We start from the raw sequence: 12,688 nt of genomic DNA, 5'->3' as shown, positions 1-12,688 counted from the left end.
TTTCAGTTAAAAGGCAATTAGTTGATAGAGGTAGTATTCTAAGAACTATGGTCATGTTTTATAATGTTCCAGTTTTCTGATTTGTGTAATTACTCTGTAAGTCCTTTATTGTTGGAAATCTTGTTTTCAGATCGTGTATTTCCATAAGAGTAGTCATTAATAATTGTTCATCCATGGAGTTGGGAGTCTTGGTTGGGGGTAGTAGTGAGATTTACTCACATTGTTTGAATTGTTGACAGCACATTGAGGTGAGTCTCTGTTAAAAATTACGGCTGATGTTGCAGTGATGGGAGACACGGCCTGTTGGTATCCACCGCAACTGGACAGAATCTTGATGTGTTGAAAGGCAGACTGCAGACCCAACTCCTCACAGCCACTAAGTTGCTGGAGAAGACATTCAGACTGCCTATGAGTGCATCTCAGCATCTCAGGTAACAGCCCCTCATCTAAAACACAGTCCCTGCTCATGCCAACTGAGCAACAGGTTGGGATTATTACATACATTATTCTGTGATTTTGGGATTGTCAAAAACTATCAGTACCTGAAGTTTGAGGTTATAGTGGATGGATTTTTAAGACATCACTCACTTCTGTTTTGGTAAACATGATTTGTATTTCTTTGGGCATTAGATGTGGTTTTGCTGTCAGTGCCATGGGGGAGTGATGCACTGTAAGGCAGCCTAAGCTACTGTTTGACAGGACTGATTATATTATGTTGCAGCTGGCTGTACAAGAATGCAACAGTGACTGAAGCACATCCCGACACAGATGTCAATTACATCCTAGTGGACGTTGTCATCACTGAAGCAGCTTATGGCAAGTTCAAGGCAATGTTTGTCAAGAAGTAACTGGGTCTTTACTATACCAATGTACATAGTAATGTCATAAATATCTCAAGACAAAGCATGACTTCATTGTGATTGCTCAGATGTCAGACTAGACCAGTGTCAGTTATTGTAGCTGTCTTCGATTGATTCACTGGTTGGGCTGAGTTGACCACGGGTAACTTGTTGGATAGGATTGGGTTGGAATATGTTGAGTGAAGTTGAATTGATTTGGAAATTTCACAAGCACACATAGTGTGGAAAGTGAACTTATAATTTCAATAGTAAACACAGTAGATGTGACATTGGTATCTTCACCATGATCTCCGGAAGTAGGCCATATTTAGGAGATAATCCTATTGTGTTTACATTTTGGAAGTGATTATAGCTGGTTGAACGCTGCTAAATGTTTCATTTAAAACCTCGCACGTTAACGCTGCTAAATGTTTCATTTTACATCATAAACATAGTATATGTGATGTTGGTAGTTCCTTTGACAAGCAGTTGTCACTGCTGACTGTATTTCTCAGATAGAAAGTTCCGAAAGTAGAGGCCTTGGTCCAGTTTCCCAACTTCAAAATGTGACAGAATCACATTTGGCAAATGCCTTTGAAGTGCAAGCTTATCTGACAGAATGAGCTTTGTAGTGTGAAGTGTTAATACCTGCCTTGCTCATAAGGTTTGTCACCCATCTTGCAATACCTGGGTCAAAACCAGTTTATGCAGTTTCACATAGCTCACATAGAAAGGGGCAGAGCTGCATTCATCTCTCCAAGGTTCTGTGGATTCTAAATACACTCTAAGGAACCAAACTACACACAGTGCAGGGTCCTTCTCATTGGCACTGAAACTGATGGAATGCTGTTTTGTTCCTGTCTCAGTTACCTTGGTTGGTTTAATCAGTGTAAATTCTACTTCAGTGCCCCTGTCTACCATGTGTCTGATATCCAGAGAAGATAACTCTGAAGACCTACTAGCAGAGGTTAGCATCAGAAGCATTGCCATCTTCTCAGACAAGTTTTTGTCTGACAAATACAGTAATATTCGTTTATAACGAACTCAAAGGGACTGTAGTTTTCAGTTCATTGTAAGCGAAGTTCGTTCTAAGCGATTCGGGAATGTTCGTGAACATTCGGAGATTACTAAGAAACCTAACCACGCCACTGGTTTCAGACAAGATCATGTTCACACAGAAAATAAAATAAGACAAAACCAACGAACATATAATTGTCATTGATCGTTCATTTCATCATCGATCATGTATTTTATTATGCATCTTTAACAAAATCGGTAATTTTGTGCTTCTGTGACGTAAGCCAATCATCAACTGACTTGCTGTCAACAGACGAGCTTTCTCCGTGTGTCATGACTGAACATATCCCTCGTCGCTTCTTAAATCTCTCTAACCACGACAGATTGGCCTTGAAATCTGTATGTCCAAGTCAGCTGCAATGTCAGTCTTGGATTTACCACCTGCATCTACAGCTTGGATGATTTGGTATTTTGTGTCGAGATCTAGAGCTTTACGTTTCCGTGACAAGCCTTCCATGCTGACTTGAAAGAAAGACTTCCCAGACCGCTATTTATGCCTTGACAATGTCAACAAGATTCACAAGATTAAATAAATGATAAAATTTCACAAGTAAGTTTATTTTATTATCCCCTTGATCCCATGTGAGGAAGCCTGTTTGTTTTCACAAGCTAATTGGTGACACGTGAGATGACACGCGAGTGGATTCGGATCAGCTGTTCGTTATAACGCGTGAAATAGCACAGAGGGACCCATCAATTTGTTTGTTGTAACAGATAATTCGTACTATCAATGTTCGTTGTATACGGTAGTTAATTCATAACAATATATAGGAAAGCAGTCGGGACTTCTGAATTTGTTCGTTGTAACCGGCACTTCGTTGTAAGCGTGTACGTTATAAGTGAACTTTACTGTAAATACATCCCAAATCTACATCCCAGGCCACGGAGTATTTGGGCTGAGGAGGATTCTGATTAAAATTGCCTGTCAATAATTTCCTGATCAGTTGGTGTTGACCCACATTATAGCCCTTGATAGTGGGGTAAAAAGCAAATAAAGCTGATCTAGCCTTATTTATGGTCCTCTTCTGATTATTCTCATGGTACAAGTGAGTGAGAAAGATAGACTGTACAGAGGCTGAAAAGGGATCAAAGCCTCGTTGATTGGACCACCCAGTCCCCTATTTCAGAAAGCATTGTAAGCACCTTGTGTGCCAGGTCGCCAGCAAGAGGAGAGCAGCCGTGTAGGTGCCTCTGAAATTCCTCTGGTATTGATGCTACACCAGAAAATTTCCATGCCACTAACACCAGAGTGTTGTTTTCTATCAGTGGATGAGACAAGTTTTGCAGGGAGTTTAACAGAGGATTGATTGTGACTGCCATTTCCAAGAGTAGTGGATATCAGGACTGACCTTGCCACACTGGAGTTATGATGACCAGCTCTGCTTTCTCCTTCTTTATTTTGCACAGACACCTGTCAATCAGTGAGAGCGGGGTACATGCATACAGAATCCCGTGGTTCCAATTCACTGCTTTGTGACCTGGAAAAGACTGACTGACTTTGTCCCCCTAAATCGGTTTACATCAGCCATGGCTGTCTGATTGTCGACCTGCACCATGATGGATTGATCTTTCATCCCCTTGCAAAAGGTCAATAGTGCCAGATGAACTGCTTTCTACTCGAGGACATTGATGTGCATTCTCTTCTCTATCTCTGGCCAGCAACCTCCTGTTGATCTCTGGCCATGCATTGCTCCCCATCCCTTTTGTGATGCATGCGTCTGGAGAATTACATCTGGATGAGCTGCCATGATTGACTTCCCATTGAAACTGGTGAGGTTGGTTATCCACCATTTCGGTTCCTGGAGCAGGTAACAACAATGCATTTGAGCTGGTAAGATTGCTCTCATTGAAGCTGACAGTGCTTCCTATCAAACTTGCCAGTTGTTGTATCCTTATCTGTTTCTTTCTCAGGTTACTACAATGTTCTCTACCTTCTACTTTGGTAAGATGAAGGTACGTCCACCGTGTCTGTGTGAAAACCCAGGAAAGGAATCAACTGGGTTGGTGACAGAACTGATTTCTTCCACTTTATGACAATGCCTCGGGACTGGAGAAGAAACAGGAGGGTGTTCCCTTACTGACTCATCAGGGTTGGTAGTTCTGCTGTACACAAGATACCGTCCAGGTATATGATCAAGTGGATGCCTTCTCGCCGACCCAAACTTACCACTGGACAAAGAAGTTTTGTCATTATTCTTGGGAGCTGTGTTATCTCTCTTGTGAGCTTGAGTTTTGGTTGAAACACATGGTTCTGAATAGGTTTTGACAACAGAGGAATCGTGAAACCTGAAACTATCTGAAGTATCTGTGGATCTGAAATGATCTTTTGCCAGTTTTTTAGAAAGTGTTCCACATGACCAGGTTTAGCTTTTGAATAGCTGGGATAACCTGTAGATGCAGCCTTTAGGAATGAAGATCATTTAGGGAACAAACATTACTAACATTTGACCCACCTAGTATGAGAGAATCTGGGATCCCAAACAGACTGACCAGCTCTCCCTCAACCTCTGGAAGAGTTGTCTCTGAAACCTTTGCTGAAGGACGGCTTGATGTGGAATGTTCCCTCAGATGATTGTCTTCCTACTGAGGGCAATCACTGAAAGGGCAGTCTATCAGGGTATCCTTGGTGTCTGTAAATAGGTCTGCGAGCTGAACATTTCTCAGCATTAAAAACAATCTGGCTTTGGTCTTATGTTTGACCTTTATCATCAACATTCTAACAAGCCACATGTTTACATGGAATGATCCCCTTATCCCCATATACTTCTGGATATCATGATGAAAATACCACTATCACATCTACTATGTTTATGACGTGAAATTGAAATCGACTGAAGTTATTTGAGCTGACATATGTTGTTGGATTTTGTGAAGTTATACGAAATTACATTGGATTGGATTGGGTTATTCGGCAGAGATTGTCAGTTTGGGTGGTTGTCTTTGATGTTTTTCGTGATATGATGGCAGCCAGTATGTATTTCAGAAATGTGAAATAAAATGAAATGAGCAAGGCATTGTATCTGTTGGATGTAGTTTATGGATATGAGTAGTTTATTCCATGGCATAGAGTAAAGCGTCATTATAATGTATCAACATTTCCTTGCTTATCATTAGCAGTTATAATCCAGCTTACATACAGAATAATGAAAGAATGGCAAAGGAGAGTCAGCCATTTTAAGGCAGAACACATAAAGGTTATACAGCACAACTATTTATCAAACTAGAATTCTGTTAGGGGTTGTTGTTTTCAAAGCACAGAGAAGTAGTTTTATCATGCCAATAATAGGAAACATTTGTGGTCATTGGAATGTTTTCTTTAATATTTTACAAAGAGAAGTGTCCTGAACTTACGTATTCTTCATGACATAAGCTTCTCACTTATACCCATGTATCACTTTCTTCAGGCAGTCAGCTTAGTAGCCCAACCATTGACTGCTGCAGTGAGTCAGTTCATCTCATCTTACATAGTTTATGGAATATTGTATAATATCCTAAGTCAGTGTGAGGGTCATAGGGTCAGCATACAGTTGATTGTGATTACACACTGGGACATTGGGACACAGTACTCCGCAGAGATGAGTACCTGAACATGTTAATTACTAACATTTGAGTGTATGTTTGTCTGGTGTGTATACTTGTGTTCTTCATTTTTTTATTTTATACACTATTTAGAGACAGTTAGAGGGAGGGGTCATACAACAGGATTACTAGCATTTACCTGGATTGTATTGGAAGGAGGGATCCTTAAAAATCAGTCTAAGTAAACTTAGTCTCAGTGTATTTCGTTACACTCCAACACTTAGTCTAACAAAACCTAGTAGAAGGTCACATAAGGTAACATTTGAGTGACCAATGACCCTCCAATCAAATGCGAGACAGTTAAATAGATTTAACCAATCAGACAATGGCTACTATTTAGGGATTGGAGGGACTTTCAAAATATTCAGGTCACTGACACATATCTCTCCACAAACAAAAATCTGTATATAACACAATTATTTGACCTGCAGTATATATGTTTTGGGGTTTCTGTTAGCTACATTATACCATTAGCTAATATTTCCACAAGATGACATCCTTGAATATTGCCAAAAACACCATTTTCAGCAACTGTTTACACACCTTTGTCATGGTTGCATGTACGCCGTGTGCATCACCCGGAAGCGAGTGTACGCTATATAGCATTCGGAATCATTCAGGTAAAGTTCAAAGGGTATGTGCGAATGTCTACTTTCACAATTTGGTAAGCTGTGTTCTGATTGGTCAATCTCAAAGGTTACCTGACGCGACCTGCCATAAGGTTTTGTTAGACTCTGTAGTGGAGTGTAACGAAAAGTAGAGAGGATAAGTTTATTTAGATTGCATAAAAATAATAGTTCATACAGTGAAGAATGAATCAAAACATTATACAGCTGTTATGGTTAAAAATTTACCCTGACAAAAGGTGTAAGAAATCCCCTGTGAACCAACAAAACAGCACAAAGACAAGTCTAAAACATTCAAATATTGTTGTATTAAGCAAAGAGAGCATGTTATAAAAAATCACAAGTCAATTTCACAATACCGATTTCATATAAAATACAAATGAGACAAAAATGTAAGGCAGTGGGTCACAAAATATATAGCAAACTCATCAAATTCTTGAATGTTGCACAGAGAGTGAGAAACAGTTCAAGTTAACAGAGGCTCGTCTGTTCAATTCCACACATAATTACAATGTGTGAAGCCCATTTCTGGTGTCCCCCGCCATGCTATTGGCATAGAATCACACTCACTCACTCAATGAGGTTTCTTTCACATAAACAGCTGCACTGCGCAACAAATTCATGATGAGATTAAATCTGTTTATGGTGATGATAGCCCATCCTATGATACTGATGAGGATGGAAAAGGAATTTCCAAACCAATCACATGTATCACACATATGAGTCTAGAAGTGGAAGCCCCTCTGACTGATGATATGGACATCGTGAATAAAGTCGAAGCACTGGTTCAAGAAGAACAAAACAAATGGTTATGGAACATAATTCATAACCATCTGCACATGTCCAAGGTGTCAGCATGCTGGGTTCCTCACTTACACCACAGAATATGTCACAACAGGCTTTGGAGCCTCTGGATCATGATGAAGAGGATATCGTCAGAGTCTTGTAACCATGAACAAATGTTGGGTCTATTTGAATGATCCAGAGATGAAAAACCCACTCTTTGGATACCATTTTGATGTCATTCAAGAGGTGGAGGATTGGTTTTCTATGAAATCTGTGGACTGCTATTTAGCTGGTCTGTGCAAGGTCAAGAAACAGAGTAACTTGGGATGGTGGCTATGAAGAGAAGTCATACGGACACGAAAGCAAAATAAAGTTTCTACCCTGAATGAGTCTTGGTGATGATTGATGATATCCCCTCATATTCACATGCAAACTGTTCATTAGTGGACATATGAATAATGTACAGTGAGCATTGGATAATCAAGACTGTAAGGTGTTTGGTCCACTTCTCTGGTTGTTGAAAATGGATGCCTTTGATAGGTGTGTTACTAAGCATGTATTGATATTCAGGTAGCCAAGTCAAATGTGTTTATTCATGTGTTTAGGCTGTTGGCCCGTACACATGTACATTGCAATACACAAATTACAGTAGTTGTACATTCAGTGATGATTGCCTTCTTTTAAGGATAAGAAACATATATTTACATACATTAAGCATTAGGGACTGTTCATAAGTTATGGAAGGGGGTTGGGGGGTGATAATGATTTTTATGAAGTTGCATGTACAATGTGAATGACACCCCCCACCCCAAATTAATGTACAAAGTAAGTCATGAAGCATAGTTTAAGTATGAATTTACCAGCATGTCATATGCTTTTTTATGTATTCTATTTATGTGCATTTCAATTAACTTCATCCAATATTTAACAGCCCAATTAAGACATTTATATGTGATGGATATTGGCCTCATTCGCCTAATCTATAAAGCATTTGGCGTTTGTCAACCAACATTTAGAAACCTTTTACAAGCAGTAATCTTTTCTCAAATCTATATAGTCTATATAGTCTATATAGTCTATATAGTCTCAAATCTATAATCTATTTGGCAGTTGGCAAGAAGCAATGACCCTTTAATGTGCACTGATTTGAGAAGTATCTATGCCTTTGTGAATATGTGTCTGTGTTCAAGTTCTCGACTTCGTCAACGGTTTACAGCTGAGCCATAAAGGCAGGAGTGACAGTTAGTAATCACATGATAGCAGTGCGACAACTATGCAAACAGTTGTCACGAGGTTCTCACCCTTGTCCGTGGCGCCCCTATTAGATACATTCAACCTTCAGCCGACGTTATCAGCTCCGCGAGGACATTCACTTCTACCTATATGTTGCTGACTGTCCATTTGCAAGCAAGATCAAGGTCGATATGTGAACTTCACGTGGAGTGTTCACCAGGGATAACCATGACATGTCAGATTGTTCATCAAACAAATAACACTAATTCGGTGTGTATTTCTGTCAGTTGAATAACTTATCACCTTAGATGTTATGCATGGCTGCTGCACCATCATGACCTTGCCTGCTGGAAGGAAGCATGGGTTTTTTCACCAGGTTTTTACAGTGGTAATGATACTGTCGCTTGACGCACCACACTGGAGTGCATGTATATTGCTTGACCCCAGTGAGCGCCACAAAATACATATGACTATTTCTCGTTGCATTTTCATTTCACAAATCCAAAGAAAACAGAAGCGATAAATTCGAGTTTGGACAGTCGTGTATTAAGACTGACACGGTGTGTACTAAGTGAGTAATTGGGTGAGTTTGGGTTTACGTCGCTTTTAGCAATATTGCTGCAATATGACGGTGGGGGCTCGAGAAATGGGCTTCACACATTGTATCCACGTGGGGAATCGAACCCGGGCCTTCGATGTGACGAATGAACCACCTGTCTACCCCACCGCCCCAGTGTGTTCTAAAACGAAGTAAGCCCTGCTCTATACTTCCATTAATGTGCATCCTTCGGCAGTGAGCGTCCCAAGACTTTCATGAGATCGGAATGGACCAGAGCATATTTGTTTGTTTGTTTGTTTGTTCCTGAGTCCAGTCAAATGAGACACGTACACTGGTAACATGAAGTGTGTGCAAATTATGGGTGTATGTTTTTTTTTCTTTTTGCAAAAAAACAAATAGTGTCTTGCCTTGAAGTGTTTATCAAACCAGGTATATGCTTCACAAGGAGGAGGTCTGTCTCATGGGCAGTGACAAGGACTTCACAGAGTCCGGAGAATAACTGGCATCAAATGTCTAAACTCGTTCAAATCTCCTAGGAAAAGGAGGAAAGTATTTGTTAGCACCATACCCTCGTTCATAGATTTTAATAAGTGGAAAACGTCTGAGACTTGCACCACGTTAGACCTTCCTCCAACATTAAACCGACGTGAGGTTTAAATGGAATGTCTTCGCAGGCATTCACGAAGTCACTCACTCATGTTCAACGAACCTCGTGAAACGGACGTAAAATACCCCTGGCCGGTAAACTTGAACTTGAAAAGAGTATTGCTGTGTACCGGTATTGTACGTAGATCCACGCGTCTGTTCCCTCCTGTTTCACGCGGGTGAGAATGTTCACACCCATGTTTATCCAACGGAGATTGTACAGTGTCGCCGGCATTATAGAAAGTCCCAGGAGTTTATAAATGAAACGCCGATAATACTTTCACTTGGAACCACACATGGCCATGAACCTTCAACCCGGGGAGGAAGCATGACGTCACTAATGGTGAGTGGATCGCGAAGAAGTCCTTTGTTGGTCGTGTTCAGACGGCACATGGACGTCCTAGTGGTGGACACAGATGGACGTTGATGTGACTGACTGCATGCCTGCTGAGAGCATTACCAGCGTGTGTATTTGGGACTCTTGCACAGAGTCTCTTGTACAGTCACTGAGGGCCAGCAAGATCAGTGACTCAGCTGTTACAATACGCCCTATTGTTGTCCTTCCAGAATTTAGTGATTTATGTAGAAACGCCTACCATGTAGCACATGCACATACATCAACACATGCTGTTCTTCCACTGGATACTGTTTGTCGACTAACACACACACACACACACACACACACACACACACTGCGGCAGTTTAATATGGCACACTACTAAGTCACACTATACCGACTCCGAGAAAACCAGTCGGTGTTACATCGGGCCTCCTAAAAAGTGAGTGAGTTTAGATTTTGAACTCCGCTTTTAGCAATATTACAGCAATATCACGGCGGGGGACATTGGAAAATGGGTTTCACACATTGCACCCATGTGGGGAATCGAACTCGGGTCTCCGGCGTGATGAGCGAACGCTTTAACAACTATTCTACCCACCGCCTTTCTCCTATACAGAACAAGTATATTATTTTAACGCTTTGTTTAAAAGAAACTACATTGGTTCAAACCAGCGACCTTTCTGACATTCCTTCAACCACAGTCCTGAAACAAAAGGCAAACGTGCACACTGATAACATGTTTAATTGTTGGCGGGTTTTGTGATGAAATAGTGCTTTTGCTACTTCGTTTCAATACCATTTTAGCCAAAGCATTCAATGTCACCAGTACACAATAACAGTCAAATGTACTGGCAGTCATCATGAGTGTATGATACCACCCACTCCACGAGGAATGAATGACGAAATAAATGAACACGCGAACGCCTCACAGTCGACTTGCGCGACGAAACAGACCCTCCTAATTGGAAATTGCAGCGACACCTGGCGTTCTGCTTTGCATCAGTTGCCCTTCAGCGTAAGGTGTACCCTGATTTGCTTTGAAACAAAGGCATTGTTCTTTGATTCAAATAGGGTCTTATATGTCAGCTTAATATATTAGTGGGGTAGCCACGTGGTGAAAGCGTTCCCTAGTCACACCGAAGCCCCGGGTTCTCTCCTCCACATGAATACGATGTGTGTCTGGTATCCATCGCCGTGATATTGCTAGAATATTGATAAATACTGCATCAAACCCGAACTCATCCACTCACTCAGTATAAATGTATATCTTATTTTGAGTTTGATTTTTCATATGACATTTATCATAGCAACTTTAAATAAATATACTTTATTCATAACATTCAGTTATTGCGCACTGGAGACCTTTAATTCATTAGATACGCTCCTAGATACGTACAATAAAATCAACCTATTTGCGACAGGTGAATCCGTCAATAAGGAGATGCATGAAATATAGCAATGTATGACTATCAGCTGGAGACTTTATCTGCCGGTGTTTGTGGGAACATGTTTACTGTAAGACTTATCATGAGAGTAAACCGTTCCGTAGCTTGACAAGAGGATTACGTAACTACCCAGTGTACCTTACCCCTGACCCCAACAACCCAGCAACAGATATCGACGTCAAACAGGCGCTTGAACTTCACTTGTTACGGTCAAGGTTCACACGATAGATGAACATGGTGTTGTGAATATGTTCCATTTGTCCCTACAGGTATAGCTTTAGATATCTCCCAGGAGCAGGGGGGACAACAGTTTCCAGTTTCAAAATAAGAATTTGAAAATCTCAACCAGACTTGCATTTCGACAAGCAAACGTTATATGCATAGAATGTCCTGCATCCGAATTATAGTACTGTACGCACACGCACACGCATGCGCACACACACTGGCCAATAGACATGGTGTGTATGTTTGACTGAGCCTAATTGTCTCACGTCTTAATACGTAAACAACATACACGTGGCATACATATATTGGGTTTGTTTAGGTGAATAAGCATTGATATACAGACGGGTTCAGAAATCTATGCTTCTAGAGCACGTGAATCTGGACATATACACATGTATGTATTATTATAATCGTTTCTTCAGGTGTGTGTATATGTGTGCTATTATGAACAATGTATTTGTCTAGTATACGGTGACAAACACGCAGCTGGGAAAGGGATTAACTGGTAAGATAGATGGATATCAGCTTAAAGAATGCTACCATGACGTTACAGTTTTAATCTTGTATGAATGTTTGTAGATGTGGGCATCTGTTTATTCAGCCTCGTGTTCAATATGTACAATCCGTGTCATCCACTTTTATTTTATGGCTTTCCAACGATCAGCAGGTGTTGTAGTTCTAATGTGGCCGCTTGTACAACCGACAATTACTGACCAATTCCTAATTTGTACGTGAGTACAATATGAAATAACTTCACGTGGGATAGACTAGGTACGTAAGGCTAGTCAACCTGACATGTATAGTATTACACACACTTTGAACCGATCATTTGACAGAATACATGATATAATGTACGTACCGTTCAGCAGATTGATTTACACACTATCTCGAGGGCATTAATATTTGGATATATCATGTCACTTTAAGGTGAACACTAAATCGTGGCCATACTTGACACGTACGATTTTACAGAGTCATGTTCACTAATGGTTTGTGTTGTAAACAGGTTTCACATTAGATCTATGCAAATCAAAGTGTTTTGAGAAATAATATCAACCTGTTCTTGATCCTTATTAATTGTATATTTGTTAAACATTAGATTCAGTATCACAACACAACCTGGTGTCTTAGATTTATTTAGCATGTTCTTAATGAAATGGGTTGAATCATGGTGTAAATTGAGACCATATCGATTTGTTAATGTGCGGATTTGGTCTACGTGTACATTATGCTAAATTCTCGATTTCTATTCTTATTGAAGGGGTGGGCGCATCAAATTCATTCCTGTTGTAGTTTATAAACTATTATCCTCGTTTTCTTTAGTCCATTTGATA

General features: G+C 40.3%; 1 protein-coding gene across 2 annotated transcripts in view; it reads left to right on the top strand.

Annotated features, from left to right (window-relative positions):
• The window catches only part of LOC137296276 (putative GTP-binding protein 6), a 62,946-nt gene extending 58,016 nt beyond the window's left edge, over window positions 1-4,930 (top strand). Inside the window, exons 10-11 of one of the 2 annotated variants that reach the window (XM_067828030.1) lie at window positions 285-431; window positions 722-4,930. In XM_067828030.1, the coding sequence (XP_067684131.1) occupies window positions 285-431; window positions 722-848 (274 nt within the window). In that variant the 3' untranslated portion in view covers window positions 849-4,930. The remainder of the gene's footprint in view (window positions 1-284; window positions 432-721) is intronic. The other variant, XM_067828029.1, reaches the window with a different exon arrangement.
• Window positions 4,931-12,688: the final 7,758 nt, after the last annotated feature.

The sequence above is a fragment of the Haliotis asinina genome, chromosome 9, assembly GCF_037392515.1.
Source record: "Haliotis asinina isolate JCU_RB_2024 chromosome 9, JCU_Hal_asi_v2, whole genome shotgun sequence".
NCBI lineage: Eukaryota > Metazoa > Mollusca > Gastropoda > Lepetellida > Haliotidae > Haliotis > Haliotis asinina.
This window is presented reverse-complemented; position numbering and strand designations above follow the sequence as displayed.